Source organism: Aspergillus versicolor, assembly GCF_001890125.1.
Source record: "Aspergillus versicolor CBS 583.65 unplaced genomic scaffold ASPVEscaffold_1, whole genome shotgun sequence".
Lineage (NCBI taxonomy): Eukaryota > Fungi > Ascomycota > Eurotiomycetes > Eurotiales > Aspergillaceae > Aspergillus > Aspergillus versicolor.
Genome location: NW_024467524.1, coordinates 825,138 through 849,908, shown reverse-complemented (window position 1 = coordinate 849,908; position 24,771 = coordinate 825,138). Strand labels below are relative to the sequence as shown.

General features: G+C 48.8%; 4 protein-coding genes across 4 annotated transcripts; 3 read left to right on the top strand and 1 right to left on the bottom strand.

The window, feature by feature from the left end:
- The first annotated feature begins 83 nt into the window (after positions 1-83).
- On the top strand, positions 84-5,952 carry ASPVEDRAFT_181452 (putative RNA helicase/RNAse III). Its single transcript, XM_040808878.1, has 17 exons — positions 84-550; positions 641-759; positions 813-994; positions 1,045-1,148; positions 1,202-1,467; positions 1,518-1,625; positions 1,680-2,313; positions 2,366-2,424; positions 2,471-2,540; positions 2,593-2,661; positions 2,709-2,888; positions 2,954-4,027; positions 4,079-4,479; positions 4,533-5,070; positions 5,103-5,288; positions 5,344-5,496; positions 5,551-5,952. Exons 1-17 carry the CDS (start codon positions 515-517, stop codon positions 5,845-5,847), a joined length of 4,476 nt encoding a protein of 1,491 aa, XP_040661850.1. The 5' UTR covers positions 84-514; the 3' UTR covers positions 5,848-5,952.
- A 536-nt stretch (positions 5,953-6,488) lies between these two features.
- On the top strand, positions 6,489-19,650 carry ASPVEDRAFT_120688 (dynein heavy chain; the record flags this gene model as incomplete). Its single annotated transcript, XM_040805812.1, has 3 exons — positions 6,489-6,774; positions 6,841-19,148; positions 19,204-19,650. 3 exons carry the CDS (start codon positions 6,489-6,491, stop codon positions 19,648-19,650), a joined length of 13,041 nt encoding a protein of 4,346 aa, XP_040661849.1.
- Positions 19,651-21,284: 1,634 nt separating this feature from the next.
- On the bottom strand, positions 21,285-23,185 carry ASPVEDRAFT_35425 (survival factor 1 family protein). The gene is made up of 5 exons (XM_040810995.1): positions 22,914-23,185; positions 22,610-22,828; positions 22,079-22,506; positions 21,649-22,025; positions 21,285-21,598 (listed from the first exon to the last, which is right to left on the bottom strand). The coding sequence occupies exons 1-5, from the start codon at positions 22,931-22,933 to the stop codon at positions 21,500-21,502; spliced, it is 1,143 nt and encodes a 380-aa protein (XP_040661848.1). The 5' UTR covers positions 22,934-23,185; the 3' UTR covers positions 21,285-21,499.
- On the top strand, positions 23,146-24,148 carry ASPVEDRAFT_35424 (mitochondrial 54S ribosomal protein uL11m). The gene is made up of 2 exons (XM_040810994.1): positions 23,146-23,518; positions 23,582-24,148. Exons 1-2 carry the CDS (start codon positions 23,390-23,392, stop codon positions 23,912-23,914), a joined length of 462 nt encoding a protein of 153 aa, XP_040661847.1. The 5' UTR covers positions 23,146-23,389; the 3' UTR covers positions 23,915-24,148.
- Positions 24,149-24,771: the final 623 nt, after the last annotated feature.

Genomic DNA, 24,771 nt, shown 5'->3' with positions numbered 1-24,771 from the left:
TGCCTCAGATGTCGATCCATCGCCGCAGACAGTAAGAGTTTAATTTCCTGGGCTGCCCCGCAGTACCTAACAATCTCCCCACCACAATCGGCTTTCCATCTATATTGTACTCCGTACGCTGTGCTGCTCTTGCACGTTATATCGAGTTAGGTATCCTCGCTACCCTCAGTTGTTGAAAATGGGACGATTCTTTATCAATGTAACGATGCCCGTATTGGTGTGCTGTCCTTCAGTGTCTCATGCCAAGTTATATATTTATATTAGTGGATCGGTGAACAAGATGTTTATGGATGAAATGTGAATGCGCGTTTGCTCAGTGTTTGTTAGCTGTGTTTAGCCTCGAGTTGTTAAAAACAACTGTCACTGCTCATCATCTCACACCTCTTTCTACTTCTTCCATTGACTGCTCCTTATCTTTCGAGAATCGAAAATTCGTACGAGGACTTCAGCCTGGCAGATTGTTTCTTTTGTCAGGACCTCGAAAATATCCAGGTTTATCTTTAGCAACTGCATCATGGGGCATGCAAGATCGGCAGCGTCAGCGTCAATGGTGAGTCCGTCGTCCTATAAAGCCCCGGTATATCTCCGGAGGCCAAATGGTAGTGTAGATACCGAGAGGATGCTGACAGTATATTTCAAGGTGGGTTCAATTGAAGATAAAGACAGCATGTCATCCGACCAGTCCGAGATCGAAATAATTTCTCCCATCGAGGATGCCTCGCAGCGTCGAAAGACCCAGAAAGCCAACTTCGAGGCCTTGTCAGTAACCGAGACTCATCGCTTCCTCCTCTTGAAGATTAACATTCTCCTAGACTCGCTAAGCGGGCTGATGCCTGTGATGAGAGAGTTGAGCCTTTGCAAGATACCCAGGTATCTACCGCTCGACTCTTTGCATCCAAAGATAACCAGCAGGGTACTCTAGACCCACGAGAATATCAGGTAGAATTATTTGAAAGGGCAAAGGCGGAGAATACAATCGCAGTTCTGGCTACAGGTATGTCAATCATGTCCACAACAATATTACATATTCTAATCATACTATAGGAGCTGGAAAGACACTGATAGCTGTACTGTTGCTAAAACACATTATCGAGAGAGAACTTAACAACCGCGCAGATGGAGGAACGCATCGAATTTCTTTTTTCCTGGTATTATGAAAACGAGGTATATTGAGAGCAAACAAGGCTGATAACTCTCATAGGTTGATAGCGTGACTCTTTCCTACCAACAAGCAGGAGTTTTGCGAAACAACCTCGACACAAGCGTTGGTCACTTATTCGGAGCTCTGGGTAGTGACCTTTGGAGCCGAGAGACTTGGGATGAGTTTCTGAAAAAGTACATGGTGATTGTTTGCACTGCAGAAATTCTTCATCAATGCTTGCTTAATGCACACATCCAGATGGAACAGATCAACCTCCTCATCTTTGATGAAGCGCACCATACGAAGAAGGACCACGTTTACGCACGGTTCGTGACGAGTGCCGAATTTAACAGCGCATACTCTGATTATATTATAGGATCATAAGGGACTCATACCTTTTGGCAGAATCGTCGAAAAAGCCACGGATTTTTGGAATGACGGCTTCTCCAATTGACACGAAAGGCGATGTTGCAGAGGGTGCTATGTATGTCGTCGAAAAAACCCGCTTTCATGATCGCACTGACTAATGCTTATACAGGAACCTAGAATTATATCTGGATAGCAAAATTGCAACAGCATCCCAGCTATCTCAAATACACAAATTCATCCAGCGTCCCACGGAGGAGGTATGGTTTTATGATAGGCTTGAATCACCTTTTGGAACCAATCTTTACAATCTGATGGAAAGTCGTTTTGGTGACATTGATGATCTGAAGTCTGTTTTTCGATTTTCCTGGCAAGCGAGCTCTGAGCTTGGTAGATGGTGCGCAGACGGGGTTTGGAGGCACATCTTTTCTGCCAACGTGCTACCAAAACTCGAGGGAAAGTCAAGAGAGGAGATGTCCCGACTGCAAGAAGCGAGTGACATTGCTAAGGATCATACGCTTAATAGCCCAGATGAACGTGGTCAGTTAAGCCAAAAGGTCCGCATTCTCCAAAAAAGGCTAGCCGAACACTATCAGAACAACCCAGAAACAAAATGCATCGTTTTTACGACAATGCGTTATACTGCCTTTATGTTGTTGGAACTATTTACAGCTTTGGAGATTCCGCATATAAGGCCTGGGTTATTGATCGGCGCGCGATCTGACGACCTGACATCGGCAAACATATCATTCCGTCAACAATTTCTTGCCCTTGTTAAGTTCAGGAGTGGGGAGATTAACTGTTTGGTAAATATGGAGCTGAAGCTTTGTATAAATATGTTATTCTGACCACTGGTAGTTTGCTACTTCTGTGGCCGAGGAAGGCCTCGATATTGCCGATTGTAATCTGGTTGTACGGTAGGTTACACATCGACACTTCTACCAGATGATACTAACCATCTAGGTTTGACCTATTCAATACCATGATACAATATGTTCAGAGCCGTGGCCGTGCGAGACAAGCCAACTCTACAGTACGTTATGATGCATGCTATGCCGATACGATCTAACAAAAGGTACCACAAGTACGCGAGTATTGTCGAGAGAGACAACGAAGGACATCAGCAACGCCTCCTTGAGGTTCGTGATGCGGAGGTAAGCGTGACCTGGTCCCAGGAATCATGCTATGGCTGACCCTATAGCAAATCATGCAAGCCTTTTGCGAATCACTTCCAGAAGATCGAATATTAAAAGGGAATGATGGGCCTTTGGGATTCTCGAACTCAGACGAAGTCGAAAGAGTGTATACAATCAAGAGTTCAGGTGCGAGGCTGACCTATCACTCCGCCTTGGCTGTTTTATCGCGGTATGCAAGTTCCTTGGTGAGTACCGACCTAGTGGATGGAGCATACTATTCCCATCAATTAACAACCGAAATGTCATACAGCAATACGAAGGTGATACCTCAGGTCAAGCTACCTATGTGGTTCTACCATCGAAAGATATGTTTGTCTGTGAAGTAATACTACCAGAGAGGTCTCCGATAAGAGGCCTGAATGGTAGTCCGGCGATGAACAAATCGACGGCAAAACGATCAGCAGCGTTTGATACTTGTGTCTTGCTGAGGAAGCACAAACTACTTGATGATCACTTCAACTCCGTTTACCATAGGCGCCTCCCAGCCATGAGAAACGCAAAACTTGCAATAACCTGCAAGAAAACCAATCAGTATGACATGCTACATAAGCCAACTTTTTGGGCTCGGGGCCGTGGTATACAGCCGGAAACATTATACGCCACGTTCCTAACATTTACGCCTACCAGACCACTGTCACGAAAATTAGCGAGCATGGTTCTATTGACTCGAGAGAAATTACCACGACTCCCGCACTTTTCTATATGGCTCGAGGAAGAGGACGTGGAGACAGAGGTTCGGTTTCTTTCTGTGGAAACAGCGTGTGTATTATCCACGGCGAGGGTCAGTGCCATCACTGAATTTACACTCCGGGTATTCCTTGATGTCTTCCAAAAGACGTACGGCTGCGAGCCTGAGAACATGCCATACTGGCTTGTTCCTGCAAGCACACAAAACGCTCCAGAATCCGGTGTTGATCCGTCAACTTGCATCAACTGGGATACTGTTGCCTTGGAGGATGATCTTACCGGACTGAACTTTTCAGAGATAACGGATCCGGAGTCCTTATGTGACCGGTTTGTGTTCGATCCCTGGGATGGCCGCTGTCGGTATTTCACTCTATCTGTGGATGAAAACTTGAAACCATCAGATCCTCCACCTTCATATGTCCCGCATCGCCGACACATGGACGACATAATGAACTATTGTATAAGCCTGTCAAAAACCTCACGCGCACACTTCCTCTCCAGGTGTAGTTGGAACCAACCAGTCTACAGAGCGGAGTTGGTCAGACTTCGAAGGAACCTGCTCGACAAAATGTCAGATCAAGAGAGAAAAGCGGAAACGACGTGCTTTGTTTGCTTGGAGCCCTTAAAAATATCGGCGGTTAGTTGCCCCTAGGATTTAAATCACGCTCAACTACTGACGCCGCGAAAGCTTCCCGCCTCTGTTGCAGCATCTTGTCTTGCTTTCCCCGCTATAGTCACCAGACTTGATAGCTATTTAATAACCCTCGAGGCTTGCGCAGAGCTGAATCTCATTGTGAAACCAGACCTTGCCTTGGAGGCATTCACTAAGGACTCGGACAATACCGAGAAGCATCGTGCTCAACAAATCCAGTTCCAGAGGGGAATGGGGAAAAACTATGAGCGCCTGGAGTTCTTGGGGGATTGCTTTCTCAAGATGGCAACATCAATCTCCCTATTTGCACAGAACCCCAACAACGACGAATTTGACTTTCACGTCAAGCGAATGTGCCTAATATGCAACAAGAACCTGTTCAATACTGCCATCAAGAAAGAGATCTACCGATATATCCGTAGTCAAGGATTTTCCAGGTATGAGCTTTCTCAAAACTTTGCTCTACAATAAACTCTGACCATAACTGCAGACATACTTGGTACCCCGAGGGGCTTTCCCTATTGAAAGGTAAGAACCATAGTAAGAAGCTTCTTTCCTCGGCGAAACATTACCTCGCAGAAAAGACAATAGCAGATGTGTGTGAAGCCTTGATAGGAGCTGCTCTACTCTCCGGTGGCCGTGATAATCGATTCGATATGGCAGTCAAGGCGGTGACCATCCTTGTTGATAGCGAGGACCATGAGGCGTCTTGCTGGAAGGACTACATTTCCGCTTATACACTTCCTCAATACCAGACCGAGAATGCAACTGGTTTTGAGAAAAAACTAGCACAAATGATCGAAGAAAATCTTGGATACCAGTTCAATTATCCAAGACTACTCCATTCAGCATGCACTCATCCTTCCTTTCCTTCGGCGTGGGCTGCTGTGCCTTGTTATCAAAGGCTGGAGTTTCTTGGTGATTCGTTGCTTGATATGGCCTGTGTAGAGGACCTGTTCTCACGGTATCCGGATCGAGACCCGCAGTGGCTCACAGAGCACAAGGCAAGTCGCCAGCTAAGCTCAATGGTGGAAAATGTTTCACTAATTTATATCTCCAGATGGCTATGGTTTCCAACAAGTTCTTAGGAGCCCTGGCAGTCAAACTCGGTCTCCATAAGCACATCAGGATGTTCAGTACGCCACTATTTTCTCGGATCAATCGATACGCAGAAGAAATAGATGCCGTGGAATTGGAAAACGAGGTCGCTGTCGACTATTGGACCGGAACTACCGATCCGCCCAAGGTATGCCTTCTAAGCATGCGACAATACGATTTCGCTTAGCTGACCTCACCAAAAGTGTTTACCAGACATGGTGGAAGCTTACCTAGGAGCTATATTTGTGGACTCAAACTTCGATTTCGGGGTTGTTGAAGCATTTTACCAACGACATATAAAACCGTTCTTCCGAGACATGGCGATTTACGATACTTTTGCCAACAAACATCCGACAGTAAGTCCACATCCATATTAAATAGTGAAACAGACCGGGACTAATCCCCACTAGACTCTCCTGCATAATCGACTGACAAATGAATATGGATGTACGGACTACTGCTTGAAAGCGGGCGAGATCCCTGCCGTTGACGGAGAACCGCCTCGGGTGCTGGCCGCTGTGATGATCCACGACACTGTTATCGCCGAGGGAATAGCCTCATCAAGTCGTTATGCCAAGGTAAAAGCAAGCGAAAAAGCCCTGGATATGCTGGAGAGTATTGGACAAGCTGAATTCCGCGAGGAGTTCAAATGTAATTGCCGAGAGGCGGAAAGCCCCCCAGAGACGGACCTTGGAACAGCCGTTTGAGATAAACAGGTAGTCCTTAAGTCTCTAGGAGGGTAATTAGACAAACATCTCTGTACTTTGGGTTGAAGAAAGATACTAGATAAGCCTCTTTAAAAGACTTTCTGCAGCCGCTGGAGCCATGGTCTATCAAACAAGCAAACCAAGGGACCCAACGGCGCAATAACGGCGGATCACGTGTAAAAAATAGGAACCAGCGAAACGTGGCAAGCCGCTAGTTCATGACAGGACTAGCGTGATTTACCCCCTGAAAGGAACCAAAAACACGCCTGTGAAGCCCGCCGCGTCTCTGGCTCATATTGCTGATTTGTACCTGCAAGCGATCAACTCAACCTCTGGACAGGTTGGAGCTAAATCGACAGCCGGCCGGGTTTTTAAACGCTCTATAATCATTTAATCCACACTTTTTCTACTCTGATTCTTTGCTTTCAGCGTATTCCCTTTTTGCGTTGCCTCTCCGATATCCCGCGTCACCACCGCCGCCTTTCTTATCGGGCTGTTGTTTGTTGCGAGCATTCAACCTTACGCTGCGAAACGTCGCCTGTCTGCGACCTATTCTTCGTCCCTACCACGCCGTGACTTTCACCTTCTAGTCGACCATCGATGACACAAGCGGGTTACTTTTCATAGATAAATCGATCGTGATGGAGGTCGCCTCTTCCGAGATCCCTGACGGTGTCCCGACCGCCATCTCCGAGGGGCCCTTGGTTGATGCAGACGCTGTTGTGCAATATTTGGTGGATGTACTGCAGGTTACTCTAGGAGCGCTGAGAAGCGAACTTGAAAACACCGGCAGCCTTTTATCAAAGCCCAAATACAGTGAAACTGCGCAAAGATGTGTACGGTTTGCGTCGGAGTCGCAAGTTGCGCTCTATGTGCAGAAGGATATTGTGGCATCCGAGAATACGAACGGAACTGCGGATGGTGAGGGTAAGTAGGCCCAGGTCCTTACGGTCAGTAGGATGGCACTAAACTGACTGATGTGATTTGCCTCAGAGCCTCCAACGCAGTATGTGTATAACCTCTCGACCGAGCTGTCCTCTTTGTCCACGACTGTCGCATCGGTGGCTTTCGTAAAGCGGCCGACTGCTATTGATCCCTTGCTCCCTATCTCGTCACAAATCCAGGTTATGAACTTGCCTGGTCCCGTAATCCTCAACAACACGCAAGCGCAACAAGGGACGTCGCAGTCGCCCTACGAGTTTTTACATTTGATGGTGCATCATGCGCTTAGCCCATACTTTGAAGCCAACACTCGCGAACAGGAGGGTACTACGAAATCAAAGACTGATGCGGAGGGCAAAACCGGAGTTCCAGGTACTAAGAAGAAATTCGCGGAACTGGAACTAGGACTTTTGCATCTGCAACAGAACATTGAAATCCCCGCCCTGAATCTACCTCTGCACGAAGTTGTCCAGGCCGCCCTTGTCGATGCGGAAGCGCGAGGTGTCAAGCCTTCTGTGGAGCTTATTGACGCTACGCTACTTGAGAGCAGCGCGTTCATCAACAGCATCCAGAATAATGTGAACGCTTGGATCAAATCCATCCAGACCATTACGAAGATGTCTCGCGATGCGGATAGTGGGTCAGCTGCGCAGGAAATTAACTTCTGGCTATCCATGGAATCAGCTCTTGAGGGTATCGAGAAGCAGCTGCAAGGAGAGGGAGTTGTGCTGACTCTGGATATCCTGCGCCAGGCGAAGCGGTACCAGGCCACCCTCAGCTTCAATGCCGATACTGGGTTGCGTGAGGCGACGGACCTGGTTCAGAAATATAATCAACTGATGCGAGACTTCCCTCTCGATGAACTCCTCTCTGCGACCTCGTTGCAGAAAGTCCGTGAATCTATTACACTCATTTTCAACCATCTCAACAAGAAGATGAAGATCTGCCCATACCCAATCAAGCGTGCCCTTGCGCTTGTAGAGGCCATCTCAGGCGATCTTGATTCCCAGATACATTCCTTACTTAACGGCAGGACCATTCTGCACCTCGACTACCGTGAATTCCGCACCCTTATGAAAACTGCTAGTGCTATCTGGAGGACCTGGGATGATAACCTTAAGGAATTCACAAACGTTGCTCGCGAATCCACCAGGCGTCGAAACGAGAAGTTCATCCCGATTAAAATTAACTCGCGCCATGAGAAGACGCAAGAACGACTGAAATACATGAACACGTTCCGCGTTAACCACGAGCAACTCCAGCGAACCATCGCAAACGTTCTTGGTCCCAAAAGCTCTTCTGCTGGAGACTCTGCGGCTGGTGCAGGATCCGATGGAGCAGTGATTGTTGAGGAAATTGGCGACGTTGACGCCGTCGAGGAAGTTGCACAAGCCTATGCCGCTCTTAAGAGTGTGGACGTGTTGGATGTCTCACCACAAGGAACACAAAATTGGATCAAGGAGGAAATCGCGTATAACGAACGAACTTCTCGGGTCGAAAATTCAATTATTGCTCGCCTGCGTGATCGTCTTGCCACTGCAAAGAACGCCAACGAGATGTTCCGGGTATTTTCCAAGTTCAATGCGCTGCTTGTGCGCCCTAAGATCAGAGGGGCTATTGGTGAATACCAGACGCAACTCATCGAGAACGTAAAGCAGGATATATCTGCGTTGCATGAGCGATTCAAACAGCAATACGGCCACTCAGAAGCCCACGCAATGGCTCAGCTTCGCGATCTCCCCCCTGTTTCTGGTGCGATTGTTTGGGCACGCCAGATTGAGCGTCAGCTGGACGGGTATATGCGGAAGGTCGAAGATGTTCTAGGAGAGGACTGGCACCTGCATTCTGAGGGCCAGAAGCTTCAGGCCGAGGGTAATTTGTTCAGGAAGAAGTTGGACACTCGCCCCGTCTTTGAGACCTGGTTGCATGATGTACAGCGGCGACGAATCACTATTTCTGGACGGCTGTTCAATATCATCCGCAACCGAGCTGCAGGGAACACGTTGGATCTCGCGGTGAACTTTGATGCCCAAATCATTGCTCTTTTCAAGGAAGTACGGAATCTCCTCTGGCTCAACTTTCAGGTTCCCCATGCCGTCAGCAACATTTCCAAGGAAGCCAAACGCGTGTACCCATACGCCATTAGTTTGATGGAGAGTGTTCGGACATTGCTCCAGACTAACCGCTCCATATTGTCAATGACTGACGTCGCGATGCTCCTTAATGGGTATGTGAACGAGGCTCAGAGCATGATCGTAAGGGGAATTCCGCTCCGGTGGGAGTCCTTCGTGCACTCATACGAACTGCATGTGAAACACGCTGCTCTAGCAAATGGTGCTCTTGATTCAGTTATGCCCAGCAGGGGTGAAAGCAAGCACGTTCAGTTCGTGCGAGAGTTCGCCGCCTCAGCTTCCGTCCTCCAACATAAGACCGCGGTTTTGACTTCTATCAATGATACTATCCAGAAGGCAACCCACGAGCTCAAAACGTGTCCGTATGAGTTCTCTGCCTTCAAGCAGCGCTTGAATGTCATCCAAAGCGCAGTGGACAAGCTGAACCTCGAAAATTACGTCAATCTCGGTTATTGGGTGCACAACCTGAACCAGAAGATTGAGGCGATCCTCCAAGAACGCCTACACAAAGCAATTCGAGAGTGGATAAACTCATTCCAAGAATCACAGAACGGCCAGCAATCTTCGCAAGTAATTAACGCTGCAGGCGAATCAGAAGTCCCGGCGTACAGCATTGAATTTCCCGCCCTTACCCATGAGATATCCATGCGTAACCAGGTGCTCCATCTTGACCCACCTCTCCAATATGCTCGGGCAACGTGGTTCTCGCATTTTGATAACTGGCTCGGTGTCGTCTGCAACCTTGAGAAGATCAAGTCATCCCGCTACCAGATATCCGTTGAGGTGCAGAAGGTTCAGCTTTCGGAGGCCTGTTTTGCCGATCTCTCACAGTATTGCTCCGAGGAATTGAATCTCGTTTACAGCACTGTCGAAGTCAGGCTCAAGGAAGTGTCCCAGTATGTCGACAAGTGGCTGCAATTTCAGTCGCTTTGGGATTTGCAGTCTGAACAAGTATATGACATTTTGGGCGACGACTTGTCTCAATGGCTTCAGCTTCTCCAAGAAATCCGCAAAAGCCGGGCCACTTTCGACACATCGGAAGTTAGTCGGTCGTTCGGTAACATTAAGATTGACTACGAGCAAGTCCAAACTAGAGTCAATGCGAAGTACGACCAGTGGCAGCACGAAATTTTGCTAAAGTTTGGCTCTAAACTCGGAAACCGCATGCGAGAAGTCCATTCTGAGATCGCCACCGCTCGACACAACTTGGAAGGGCAAACCCTAGAGGCTGCTTCTACCGCTCATGCAGTCTCCTTTATCACTATTGTGCAGCAGTGCAAGCGCAAGGCTAAGGTGTGGGAGCCTGAGGTCGACATTTTCCGTCAAGGCCAGGCTACTCTTGTCCGTCAACGCTACCAGTTCCCTAGTGACTGGCTTCACGTTGAGAATGTTGATGGCGAATGGGCGGCTCTCAACGAATTACTTAGCCGGAAGGGCCAAATTGTTGCGGACCAGACCGAAGGTCTACGAGCAAAGATTTCGGCCGAGGATAAGGTCATTAACGACAAGATAGCTGAGGCCATTGCACAGTGGAATGAAGAGAAGCCCGTATCTGGCACTATTCCGCCAGAAGAAGCCTCCCGCTCTCTTAGCTCGTTCCAATCACGCCTCGAATCTCTCCAGTCTGAATTTGAGATGGTATCCAAGGCTAAGGAAGCCCTTGATTTGCCAACCAGTGCGGAATCTTCATTGCCCGCAATCTTGGAAGAGGTCCATGATTTTATGTCTGTTTGGGCCGCTCTGTCTACTATTTGGAAGAGCCTTAACGACCTCCGAGACGCACTTTGGACCAGTATTCAACCGAGAAAGCTTCGCCAGTCTATTGACGGCCTTATCAAGATGACCAAGGAAATGCCCAGTCGGATGCGGCAATACGCTGCCTTCGAGCACATTCAGAACGTCTTACGGCAGCTTTTGAAGGTTAACCCCCTGCTGTCGGACATGAAATCGGAAGCCGTCCGTGAGCGACACTGGTTGAAGATTTATAAGGCTCTCAAGCCAGGAAAGAGATTCTCTCTCGTGTCTCTGACACTAGGCGATGTATGGGATCTCCAACTTGCGACTAGCGAGAACGTGATTCGAAGCATCATTGCTCAAGCTCAGGGAGAGATGGCTCTTGAAGAATTTTTGAAGTCTGTCCGCGAGACTTGGCAAAATTATTCACTTGACCTGGTCAACTACCAGAACAAGTGCCGACTTATTCGAGGCTTCGATGACCTCTTTGCTAAGTGCAGTGAGAACTTGAACTCTCTGCAAGCTATGAGGCATTCTCCTTATTACAAAGAATTCGAAGAAGAGGCTTCCTCATGGGAGGACAAACTGAACCGGGTTCATGTCCTTTTCGACGTGTGGATTGACGTCCAGCGTCAATGGGTTTATCTAGAGGGTGTCTTTACTGGCAATGCTGACATTAAGCACCTTCTGCCGCTGGAGTCGAGCCGATTCCAGAATATCAATTCAGAGTTTTTCGCCGTGATGAAGAAGGTGTACAAGTCGCCATTTGTTCTCGATGTCCTTGCCATCAATGGAGTTCAGAAATCTCTTGAAAGACTTGCTGAGTTGCTGAACAAGATCCAGAAAGCTCTGGGTGAATACCTGGAACGAGAGAGAGTTTCTTTCCCTCGTTTCTACTTCGTCGGTGATGAGGATCTTCTTGAAATCATTGGAAACAGCAACGACATTTTCAGAGTCGCAAAGCATTTCAAGAAGATGTTCGCCGGTCTGTCGGGTGTTCTGATGGATGACGACAGCAACATCGTAGGGTTCACGTCAAAGGAGGGAGAAGAGGTTAGGCTGAAGAAGGAGGTCAATCTTGTCAAGACGCCTAGGATCAATGACTGGTTGACTGCCCTTGAGAGCAACATGAAGACAACCCTGGCCGAGCTCCTGGCGGAAGCGGTTGAACAATTCGAGCCCCTTTACAACTCGCCCGAGGTTGACCGCACTGCCTTTGACGACTTCATTGCCAATTACCCTGCCCAGGTCGTCGTCCTTGCCAGTCAGGTTGTATGGACAAACGAGGTCCAGAAGTCGTTGGAGAACGGGGGCACAAACCTTCCGGCTCTCTTTGACGCCCAAGTCAGAGTACTCGAACTGCTTGCAGTGACCGTTCTTGGGGACCTGGATCCCATCAGCAGAAAGAAATGCGAGCACCTCATTACCGAGTTTGTCCATCAGCGCGATACTATTTCCAAGCTCATCGGGTCAAATGCGACGAGCCCCACACACTACCTCTGGCTTCTTCAAATGCGCTATGTTTACGAGAGCGAAGGTGACTTCCTGCAACGATTGCACGTACATATGGCGAACTCTAAATTGAACTACGGATTTGAGTACCTCGGTGTTCCCGAACGTCTTGTGCGCACTCCTCTTACAGATCGCTGTTTCCTCACCCTTACTCAGGCACTATGCCAAAGACTCGGTGGTTCTCCGTATGGACCGGCAGGTACAGGAAAAACCGAGTCCGTCAAAGCCCTCGGTCTCCAACTCGGTCGTTTCACACTTGTTTTCTGCTGTGACGACACTTTCGATTTCCAAGCAATGGGCCGTATTTTCCTCGGTATCTGTCAAGTTGGTGCTTGGGGATGTTTCGATGAGTTCAACCGTCTTGAGGAGCGTATCTTGTCGGCTGTCTCTCAACAAATCCAAAATATCCAAATTGGCCTCAGAAATGGCGAAACCGATGACAAGTCTCAGATCGATCTGGTTGGCAGACGCCTGAGTGTTAACCTTAACACTGGAATTTTCATCACCATGAACCCTGGGTATGCTGGACGATCCAACCTCCCAGACAACTTGAAGAAGCTCTTCAGGAGTGTCGCGATGTCAAAGCCCGACAAGGAGCTTATTGCCGAAGTCATGTTATTCTCCCAAGGTTTCAAGCAAGCAAAGCGCCTCTCGCAGCAGACTGTGCCGTTCTTCGACCATTGTTCCACTCAATTGTCTAAACAGGCTCATTATGATTTCGGCCTTCGTGCCCTGAAGAGTGTCCTGGTCAGCTCGGGAGGTCTTAAGCGTACACGTATCGCAAACACCGATGGGGAACTGGGCCCCGACGAGATCGTTGAACCACAGATCATTGTTCAGAGCCTTCGTGAAACCATTGCTCCCAAATTGGTTCGAGAAGATGTCGCAACCATGCTGCAGATTCAGGAACAGGATTTCGCGGGCGTCGAATATGTTCCAGCTAACTACGAGAAGCTTACTGCTGCCATTCGAGAGATTGCCCAAGAACAACACTTCGTCGACAGCGAGATGTGGATCACAAAGGCTCTTCAACTCTACCAGATCCAGAGCATCCATCATGGTGTTATGATGGTCGGCAAATCGGGAGCTGGTAAATCATCAGCGTGGAAAATCCTGCTCCAAGCCCTTTCACGCATTGAAGGAGTTGACGGAGTTTCTCACATCATTGATTCAAAGGTCATGTCGAAAGAGGCACTCTACGGTAACCTCGATAGTACCACTAGGGAGTGGACAGATGGTCTCTTCACTGGTATCCTACGAAAGATTGTGGACAACCTCCGTGGTGAAGACACTAAGCGACACTGGATTGTGTTCGATGGGGATGTTGACCCAGAATGGGTTGAGAACCTGAACAGTGTGCTTGACGACAACAAGCTGCTTACCCTGCCGAACGGAGAACGGTTGAACTTGCCTCCAAACGTCCGCATCATGTTTGAAGTTGAGAGCCTCAAATATGCCACCCTGGCTACTGTCAGTCGCTGTGGTATGGTTTGGTTCAATGAGGATACCGTGACGCCCTCAATGATCATCACGAACTATGTTGAATCGCTTAAGACGAAGACTTTTGAGGACCTGGATGATGACAGTGCTCCTGCCGGCCAAAGTGTTGTCAAGACACAGGATTGCCAAGATATGCTGTCAACTATCCTTTCTCAGCTCCTGCAGACCGATGACCTCGTCCTTAAGACTCTTGCGGAAGCTATGAAGTACAACCATATCATGGAGTTCACGGATATCCGCGCTCTCAACACTCTGTTCAGTCTCGTGAATAAGGCTTGCCGGAATGTCCTTGAGTATAATATCCAGCATGTTGACTTCCCTCTGGAGTATGAGCAAATCGAGTCTTACATCTCCAAGAAGCTTCTTCTTTCTCTTGTTTGGTCTTTCACTGGAGATTGCCCCCTAGGGGACCGCAAAGCTTTCGGAGAGTTCGTGTCTGGCCTCACTACAATTGATCTGCCCATCGAAACTGATTCATCGATCATCGATTTCGACGTAACCCTCCCCAAGGGGGCTTGGTCAAGCTGGCAATCTCAGGTGCCAACTATTGATGTTAACACTCATTCCATCACTCAAACCGATGTGGTTATTCCCACGGTGGATACTGTTCGGCATGAAGATGTTCTCTACTCATGGCTTGCAGAACACAAGCCACTGCTCCTCTGTGGCCCTCCAGGTTCTGGTAAAACCATGACACTTTTCGCCGCGCTTCGCAAACTGCCTAACATGGAGGTCGTTGGCCTCAATTTCTCCAGTGCGACAACCCCTGACCTTTTAATCAAGACCTTCGAGCAATACTGTGAATACAAAAAGACGCTGAACGGTGTTATCATGTCTCCCAGTCAGATCGGTCGTTGGTTGGTTATTTTCTGCGATGAAATCAACTTGCCAGCGCCTGACCGATATGGAACACAACGCGCAATTTCCTTCCTGCGCCAGCTTGTTGAGCAAAATGGCTTCTGGAGAACGTCTGACAAGACCTGGGTTGCTCTTGACCGCATTCAATTTGTCGGTGCTTGCAATCCTCCTACCGATGCAGGTCGTACGGCTCTGGCCGAACGATTCCTTCGCCACTCCCCTTTGATTATGGTGGATTACCCTGGAGAAATCTCGCTCAATCAAATCTATGGGACATTCAATTCGGCCATCCTCAAGATCCTTCCGTTGTTACGTGGTTATTCCGAGTCCCTTACCAAGGCCATGGTTCAGTTTTATCTGGAGTCTCAGGCACGATTTACTCCGAAGATACAACCCCACTACGTATACTCACCTCGTGAACTGACCCGATGGGTTCGTGGTGTGTACGAGGCCATTAAGCCACTTGAAAGTCTCTCAGTCGAAGGACTTGTTCGCATATGGGCGCACGAAGCCCTGCGGCTTTTCCAAGACCGTCTTGTTACTGAAGACGAGAGAACCTGGACTGCGGATGCTGTTCGACGAATCGCGCTCGAAAACTTCCCTACTATTGACCAGGAGCAGGCACTGAAGGGTCCAATTCTGTTCTCTAATTGGTTGTCTAGGAACTACGTTCCCGTTGAGCAAGAGCAACTACGTGACTTTGTCAAGGCGCGTCTCAAGACATTCTGCGAGGAAGAGGTTGACGTTCCCCTCGTTCTATTCAACGACGTCTTGGAACACGCTCTGCGCATTGATCGTGTTTTCCGTCAACCCCAAGGTCACCTTATTCTCATCGGTGTCAGCGGAAGTGGCAAAACAACACTGTCTCGCTTCGTTGCCTGGATGAATGGGTTGAAGGTCTTCCAGATCAAGGTGCACGGCAAGTACTCTTCAGAAGATTTTGATGATGACCTCCGAAGCGTCCTTCGCCGTGCCGGTTGCAAGGGAGAGAAGATCTGCTTCATCATGGACGAGTCCAATGTTCTGGATTCCGGATTCTTGGAACGTATGAACACTCTTCTGGCTAACGCCGAGGTTCCTGGTCTTTTCGAAGGGGATGAGTTCTCCTCCCTTATGACAGCATGTAAAGAGGGTGCTCAACGGCAGGGTCTTATTCTTGACAGTCAAGAGGAACTGTATAAGTGGTTTACTCAACAGATTGTCAAAAACCTGCATGTTGTTTTCACCATGAATCCTCCCGAGGAGGGCCTTTCCTCGAAGGCTGCGACTAGCCCGGCGTTGTTTAACCGTTGCGTTCTTAATTGGATGGGAGACTGGTCTGACCAGGCCCTTTTCCAGGTTGGCTCTGAACTCACTCAGTCGGTTGACCTTGATAAAACCAACTTTGTTGCGCCAGACAGCATACCAGTGGCGTACCGTGAGCTCAGCCTACCAGCATCACACCGCGATGCGGTTGTTAATGCAATGGTCTATATCCACTATTCGCTCCAACGATTCAACAAGCGCCTACAGAAACAACAAGGAAAGACAACCTATCTGACTCCTCGCCACTATCTTGACTTCGTCGCCCAGTATGTGAAGCTGTTCAATGAAAAACGCGAAGACTTGGAGGAGCAACAAAGGCACTTGAATGTCGGTCTTGAGAAGTTGAGAGACACCGTCGAGAAAGTCAGCGATTTACGTGGTAGTCTAGCTCAGAAGAAGACGCAGCTTGAGAAGAAAGACACGGAGGCCAATGAAAAGTTGCAACGTATGGTTGCAGACCAACGTGAGGCGGAGCAACGTAAAGCCGTGTCTCTCGAGGTGCAAGCTGCCTTGGAGAAGCAGGAACAAGAAGTTGCTACTCGAAAAGAAGTCGTCTTGCACGATCTTGCGAGGGCTGAGCCTGCGGTCGAGGAAGCACAAAAGAGTGTCAGTAACATTAAACGGCAGCACCTTACTGAAGTTCGTTCCATGGGCAACCCTCCCTCTGGTGTTAGACTTGCTTTGGAAGCTGTTTGCACTCTGCTTGGGCATAAGGTTGATAGCTGGAAGACGATTCAAGGAATCGTTCGAAGGGACGATTTCATTGCCAGCATCGTCAACTACGACAACGAAAAGCAGATGACGAAGAACCACAGGGTGAAGATGCAGAACGAGTTCTTTTCCAAGGAGGATTTCACCTACGAGAGAGTCAACAGAGCCAGCAAGGCCTGTGGTCCGTTGGTTCAGTGGGTCTCAGCACAGGTCAACTACTCTGAGATCTTGGATCGAGTTGGACCCCTGCGTGACGAGGTTGGCCAACTCGAGCAACAAGCGCTTCAAACTAAGGAAGAAGCCCAAACCATTGAAACAACGATCAAGGATCTTGAGAACAGCATCGCCACCTACAAGGATGAGTATGCTGCTCTTATTAGCGAAACACAGGCAATCAAGACCGAGATGGAGAGAGTGCAATTCAAGGTCGACCGGAGTGTGCGTCTACTCGACAGCCTGGCTTCTGAGCGTACCCGATGGGAGGAGGGAAGCAGGTCCTTCGAAACCCAAATCAGCACACTTGTTGGCGACGTTCTCATTGCTGCGGCCTTCCTCGCCTATGCCGGTTTCTATGACCAACAATTTCGTAGGGCGATGACAGATGATTGGGTCCAGCACCTGGTCCAATCCGGCATAACCTTGAAGCCACACAACCCTATCACAGAATACCTGTCAAACGCGGATGAACGTCTTGCCTGGCAAGCGCACTCCTTGCCAGTCGATGACCTTAGCACTGAGAACGCCATTTTCCTCAAGCGCTACAACAGATACCCCCTTATCATCGATCCTTCTGGCCGTGTTACCGAATTCTTGCAGAAGGAAAGCTCAGAACGGAAACTCACAGTGACCAGCTTCCTAGATGATTCGTTTGTGAAACAACTTGAAAGTGCACTTCGATTCGGTAACCCCATCCTAATTCAAGATGCCGAGCACTTGGATCCCATCCTCAACCACGTCCTCAACAAAGAGTACCAGAAAACCGGAGGACGTGTTCTCATCCAGCTGGGCAAACAAGAGATCGATTTCTCGCCTTCATTCAAACTTTTCCTCTCGACAAGAGATCCCTCGGCATCTTTCGCACCTGATATCTGCAGCAGGACCACATTTGTGAACTTTACGATCACGCAAAGCAGCTTGCAGATCCAATCGCTCAATGAAGTTCTCAAATCCGAACGAGACGACGTGGACAGCCGGCGTTCCGATCTTGTCAAGGCTCAAGGAGAATTCAAGGTTCATCTTCGCCAGCTTGAGAAGCGTCTATTGCAGGCCCTAAATGAGTCCCAAGGCAATATTCTCGATGACGACAATGTTATCGAAACACTCGAGACGCTCAAGAAGGAGGCTGCAGAAATTTCCAAGAAGATGGCTGAGACCGAAGGTGTCATGACAGAGGTAGAGGAGATCACTCAGCGCTACAGTATCGTTGCACGCTCGTGCAGCGCGGTGTTCGCAGTGTTGGAACAGCTTCACCATATCAACCACTTCTACCAATTCTCTCTCAAATACTTCACCGACATATTTGACTCGGTTTTGCACGCCAACAAACACCTCGACAATTCAGGCCTTGATAAAAAGCGAGATTACCTTCAGCGCATTGATATCATTCTTCGAGATCTCTTTGTTACCACCTATCAACGGACTTCGTTGGGTGTCATTCAAAAGGATCGTATCACCTTGGCCATGCTCTTGGCGCAAGCGGCTCCTTATCCCATGGACAAGGGCATTATTGATACCATTCTGGATGAGTCCACTGAAGGTAATGACTTGTCAGCCAATCCTGAGGCCAAGGTCCAGGTGATGAGCGGGTTTGCGAACATGTCGCTATTCAAATCCCATCTCCCTTCAGTGGCTGCAGAACAATGGGATCAATTCTTGAGCGAAGAACTCGCAGAGAACTATGTCCCAGCTGTTTGGGACGAGAATACATCGGAGCTTGACAAGCTACTCCGGTCCCTACTGCTTGTCAAACTCTGCAGGATGGACCGATTTGTGCCGGCTGCTGAACGGTTTATTGTTGCTGTCTTCGGTCGCGAGCTATATGAAGGAAGCACTGACCTGCAACACATCGTGGGGCAAGTAACTGCCACTTCACCAATTTCCCTCAGCTCAAGCCCTGGGTTCGATGCTAGTTACAAGGTTGACGCCCTGGTCGAGCGCACGCACGCAACTTGCGCAAACATTGCTATGGGTTCCAACGAAGGTCTCGAGAGTGCCGACAAAGCGATCAGCAACGCGGCTTCCGCTGGAACTTGGGTCCTGGTCAAGAACGTACACCTTGCGCCTTCGTGGCTGCAGAGTTTGGAGAAGCGCCTAGCCTCACTCAAGCCTCATAAGGACTTCAGGCTTTTCCTCTCCATGGAATCAAGCCCCAAGATCCCAGTCAATCTTATCCGCGCTTCTCGTGTGCTGATGTACGAGCAGCCGGCTGGTGTGCGGGCTAACATGAAGGACTCCCTATCTTCGTTGTCTACTCGCGCTAGCAAGGCTCCTGTTGAGAAGGCTCGAGTGTATCTTCTCCTCTGCTTCTTGCATGCTGTTGTCCAAGAAAGACTGCGTTATGCACCCAGTCTTGGCTGGAAGGGCTTCTGGGAGTTCAATGATAGTGACGTAAGTATCCCGATTTCTGGCTTCATTGTATGAACCCAACTAACTCGTGTAATAGTACGAATGCTCAGCATACATTATCGACTATTGGGTTGACACCATTGCCCAAGGCCGATCTAACGTGGCACCTCAGAAGCTCCCATGGGACATGATCCGCACATTGATAACCGAAATGTATGGTGGCAAGGTCGACGACGGCGAAGACTTCCAACAGCTCGAACGCCTGGTGAATAGCTTCCTCACCCCAGCCGCCTTCGAAGATGAATACAAGCTCGTTTCCGGCGTCGAGAATGATGAGTGCTTGACGCTACCAGGAGAAACTGGCCTCCAGAACTTCGTACAATGGGTCAACAACCTTCCAGAGAGAGAGCCACCGACTTACCTTGGTCTGCCGGCAAATGCAGAGAAACTTCTGCTCGTTGGGCATGGCAAGAAGATGATCTCAGATCTATCCAAGGTGACTTCGTTGTTGGATGAGGGGGAGCAACTTATGATTGAAGCTTAGTATTAGATTCGGGGTACTATGTCGAAGCCGCAGGCGCATATTAATTGTCCATTTCTTTTGTTCCGGCTTTTGGCCATACTCTGATATATTTTTTTTCTTTTTCTCTACATTTCATGTTCCTTTGTTATTTTAAACTCTTTAAGTCTAAAGTTCTTTAGGCTATACATTCCAGCAATAGACTTGTATGCATATATCCCAGCCATGTTCATGAAAGTCCTGGCCGCGGAAGGGTAAATTTCTCAGAGTGGACTGACTATAAGTACGTTTGAGACCCTGTCGAGCAACCTGAGCAGGCGAACTTCTCCCAGGGTTGGCGCTCCACTTAGAGATGTCAAACAGCAGCGTGGAGCATGTGTGGAGCGCGATCAACAACCACACGCTCTGATCTACGGTGTCCTGTCGGCCAGCAGTCCCACGATAATTTGACCCAATTTACCAACTGTCATAAATGCCATTTCACTTGCTTCAATCAAACCCGTACAATGTATGTCCCATCTACTCACCCGTAGTATGTTAGCACAGTAATCCAGCCAGGAAGACAACGGAAAGAAGACATACCCGACTCAGTGCGAAGACGACCTATTGAGTATGGAGAATTTTCAGTCAGCGTGCATTCTACTGGAACACGGTCCGATAAACCCCCTCGATTGCTCAACGCGTCTCGTATAACAAGACAATGCAATTCGAAGACGGCAAGGCAACAAAAAGGAATGGAAATCGACAGGAATGTCAAGTAAGAAACTTACGTCTCTAGTTGTAACGAGCTAGAAACAACAAGCGAGAAGCCGTCAGTCCGGAGCTAGTATCCGTAGAAGCAGTTGCTAGGGTCAAATTGCTTACCTTGCGCTGGTGAGACGGCACTGTACTCGATTCGAGTATTAGCATAATGTGTCTCAGGATCTGTTTTTTCATGCAAGAAAAGGAGATTAGTACGGTACAACCCCGCACATGAAAAGGGCCATGGAATAGAGCAGGCTAGTAGGCTACACACCTCCGACAACCGATCCCTCAAGGCGAGTCGGATCTCATCATAGATCTCCTTTTTTATCCTGTATACGCCTCCGCGACGGGCAAGACGACTGGGTATCATATATTAGACCAGGGCTGCACTCGGAGAAAGGGATTGCTAGGACTTACCGGATGGCTGGTCGTGCTATATTGGGGCAAATAACTGTGTTAGTCGGGCTGGACTCCTCTGTCGCCTTTGAGATACCCTCATGTGGATGTGTTTGTGGGTGGGAGAACGGGTCCCGGGGAGGTGTGACAAACGTACTAACGCCAAGTATGTTGTCCCGTAACACCCTGTATGCGTGATATTAAATATTAGTATTTCTTTTTAGAAGGATGGGAAGGAATGTATCGAGGATGGACTGGTTAACGTACTTGTGGCGCCGGTATCCTGCCAGGGGTAGTATGTGTACGGCAACTCGAGCCATTGGTCTGCATGTGATGATGATGGTTTATTAGGCGAGGTATTCAAGCAAACGGAATAAAAAGGTGCTGGATAGTCGAGTCGGAATTGGGAAGGATACGGGGTCACGAAAGACATGGTCGAAGGGTTGTTACTTATGGGCTATCATAACACTTTGTTTGTTGTAAAACAAGTCAATTGTGTTGAAGTTTTGAATATATGAGTCTTATTAAGCCATAGCCAGTTGAAATGAGTCGATTCTCTGCCTGGGCATACTGATAATGAGCAAAGCACATTGTGGATTAAACTAACTATACACTATGCAGACCTAGACTGCTACTTTATAGATATGTAATGTAATTCTCGTGGCACATGTCTTGAGCAAGCACTCAAACGCCGTTGATAATCCTGGGAACAGTTTTATGTACGTTCAAACATTCAGGAAATGAAAGTCGCCTCGGAGAACATGCTTCCTTCCTCCGTAAATTCTTCGTCGCCGACCTTGAGCTTCAGGGAGAGCTTCTCCTGAGGCGAGTACTAATGAACAGTTAGCTTAGCACAGCTAGCCCCGACGATTCAATGCTTACCTGGAAAATATATGGTCGCGCACCTGCGACGCTGCCGGCAATGGTTTTGATGAAACCTGGCACTTCGGCCATGACGTCGACACGGTCAAGTTTTGGCCCAAGAGAGCCGTCAAGCTCGGCGGTGACGGGCTTACCGTCCTTCGTCTTACCCTCCCACACCCATTTGATAGACTTCGGCTCCGGCCAGTTACTAGTTTCGTCCTCTGACGCATCTGTGTGCGTTGCGGTGTTGGTGGTACCCGCGTAGATAATCTCGCCGTCCTTGACGACACCGCCAACATTTACCACGGTCGAGCCGTAAGAGGGCGGGGTCGTAAACTCCATCATGATAGCAGAGAAAGAGGGCGTCTGGAAGTTAACAAAGTTCCAGCGGGAAGCTATTCATGTCAGAATCATAACATTATCCTTCCACCGAATTTTCTGTACGCACCTGCATGGTGGGGCTTCATGCCCTGAAGAGCTTGGGAGAACAATCCTCGACCCTTCATGTCATAAACCTTCTCCTTGGTGGTTATAGTTCCGGCTACACTGCATCGGGGCCAGAACATATGACGCATAGAGCCCCATGGGTTCTCGGGGTCTGTACCGAAGTATGTGGTGCCATCCTTGCCGATGGCGAAACCCGGCGAGGTGCGGGCAAAAGTCAAATCCACGAGACAGCCTTCGTTCACAGCAGATTTAAGAGCGTATGCATCGCCCGCTTCATTCAAAGACAGAGAGATGTTATCAGCGGCAAAGGAGAACATGCTCTCATCGAACATGTGGTTGCTCAGAGGATCGGAGAACCAGATGTGGGGGTTTCCATCGCCTGAAGTATTGAAGATCTTGCAGTTGAACTGTGCGGTAGTATGAATTCCACTGTGCATAAACCATACAGTTAGAACCGTATGGGAACCGGCAAAGGTGGGAAGTAAGTAAAATCGAGGGGTGGACAAGACGGTGATGTAACGACGAGACTCACGCGATGTTGCTGTAAATGATCTGAACCATAACTAGCGTGCCATCGTCGGCCATGGCATAGTACGTCTGGGTCTCGACATTTGTGTACTGGAAGGCGCGCCACCGCAAATCCTCCTTGGTAAGCTCTTTGTAAGGGGCATCTTCGGTCTGTTGCTGAGAGACAGGTTGGATGGCTTCAGGGCCATAGATCGGTTCCTGCGTTCCCGCAACAGCGGAGAGGCTGTGGAGATGGTCAGCAGGGCGATGATATGATCGCAATCAAGGGCTGAAGGAGGAGATGCATTGGAAGGAGGAGATAAGCTTACGTAGATTTGAGCCAATTCATTGCGGATGGTCAGAATGGGTGTTGTAAGAAGGAAGGTTGAAAGGGAAGGGGACAGGAGATCAGGGAGAAATCGATAGCGCGCGGGGCCCAAAGGGGTCTTGCAATCGACAATCAGAGCTTAGGGTAGGAAACTCGCTCAGGCCAGGAGCTGAAGGAAGAGACCCAGGTAATATCTGGGTACATATGAATTTCTAAACTACTACCAGTCCGTCACCACATCCTTAGTCTCTCGTTGGACCGTGAACTACGTTCGGGCAACATTATTTAGTTATGACGTTCAGCATTTTTCCCGCGAGCACATTTGGGAGGTTGACTCCCAAAACGGATAGAAATCCCGGCTTCCGATCTGCCATTCCGAATCGAAAATCTTGGCCGCAAAATACAGAAACAGCTCTGTTGATGTTGACGAATTGAACAACCCTTCGATACTTCCTCGCAACATAACACTCCTTCACAATGGCCAAAAAAGCCTTAGCCAAGGACCAAATCGTCAAGCTCATTGTGGGAGCCGGGCAGGCCAGCCCTAGTCCCCCCGTCGGTCCAGCTCTGGGTAGTAAAGGTGTCAAAAGCATGGACTTCTGCAAGGTAAGGAGGCCCCGAAAAACACTGGTCGGATGATACGAGAAATAGGGGACTAAATATCCATAGGAATTCAATGCCAGAACAGCTCACATTAACCCCGGTGTTCCGATTCCCGCTCGCGTAACAGTGCGCCCTGATCGCTCCTTTCACTTCGATATCCGCACTCCCACGACAACATGGCTGCTATTGCAGGCGGCAAGAATAGAGCCACGCAAGAACAGAATCCGTGGTGCCCAGAATCCCGGGCACGAGACAATCGGCAAGATCTCCCTGAAGCACGTGTATGAGATCGCGAGGATCAAGCACTCCGAGACGAGATTATCGGGATTGAGCTTGGAAGGACTTTGCAAGAGTGTAATGGCACAGGCCAAGTCCGTTGGAATTCAGATCGTCCCATAAGAGGTCAAATGGCGGAGTTAGACTACTTGAGTGATGTGGTGTCATTTGCATTGTGCAATAAGCAACTCTTTTAAATATTATGATACCGGCGTTCTCGGAGATGGGTCTGTTATACTATGTACTATAGCCTTTGCATGCGATATAGAAAGCGCAACTAATCGCCACCTTCACATACTGTTCTCTTCACTCCCCTGCCCAAGTGTAGAGCGAGACTTGCCAAATTCAAAGCTAGGGATGAAGCATATGCCCATGGGGAAGGTGTAGCGAGAGTGACGGCCAGGAGCCAAGAAATACGTAGTAATGAATGATGACGCCCTGTGTCACCGAGACTCCTCAGAGAATCTGTCTGTTCTGGTAAGGGAGGATCATAACCATATCCAAGCTCTTGGCAGCACAACCCAAGCAGATAGTGACTCAGGAAATTATGCATTTTGCACATGGATGTTACTAATATATGCTTGGCAACACCCACCGGGCGCTGAAAGTGACAGAGGCCCAGCAATTCGCCTGGTGCCACTTCGTAAAGTATGAGGAATTGGAGTGGGATCCCCGCAGTATAGTGCAGGCTTTCGGTCTGGAGATAGTACATAGTTATGGATCTTGCGTTAATGCTTTTTTCCAGAAATGGAATAGAAACGCTTGCCAATAGAAAGGACGCGACTTGATGATGCACCCCATATTATCCAGGTTGCGTCGGTATGCAAGGAGCAATGAATCCCGGCTGCTTCTGGAAAACATCACCGATCTGGAGCAGCGACCAATGCGGTATCCATGTTCAGCCACCTGCACGGGATCATTCTAGGCTGGATTCGAGAAAATCGCATTCTCCCTGCGGCTAGGACTACTGTAACCCAGCG

Excerpts from the sequence above, each read along its gene's own strand:
- ASPVEDRAFT_35424 (XM_040810994.1), top strand. The coding sequence starts at position 23,390 with ATGGCCAAAAAAGCCTTAGCCAAGGACCAAATCGTCAAGCTCATTGTG. Across the intron at positions 23,519-23,581 it reads AAAGCATGGACTTCTGCAAG|GAATTCAATGCCAGAACAGC; the intron begins GTAAGGAGGCCC and ends AAATATCCATAG.
- ASPVEDRAFT_181452 (XM_040808878.1), top strand. The coding sequence starts at position 515 with ATGGGGCATGCAAGATCGGCAGCGTCAGCGTCAATG. Across the intron at positions 1,149-1,201 it reads ATCGAATTTCTTTTTTCCTG|GTTGATAGCGTGACTCTTTC; the intron begins GTATTATGAAAA and ends TAACTCTCATAG. Across the intron at positions 2,314-2,365 it reads GTGGGGAGATTAACTGTTTG|TTTGCTACTTCTGTGGCCGA; the intron begins GTAAATATGGAG and ends GACCACTGGTAG.
- ASPVEDRAFT_35425 (XM_040810995.1), bottom strand. The coding sequence starts at position 22,933 with ATGAATTGGCTCAAATCTAC. Across the intron at positions 22,026-22,078 it reads CATGAAGCCCCACCATGCAG|CTTCCCGCTGGAACTTTGTT; the intron begins GTGCGTACAGAA and ends TGACATGAATAG. Across the intron at positions 21,599-21,648 it reads CGCGACCATATATTTTCCAG|TACTCGCCTCAGGAGAAGCT; the intron begins GTAAGCATTGAA and ends ACTGTTCATTAG.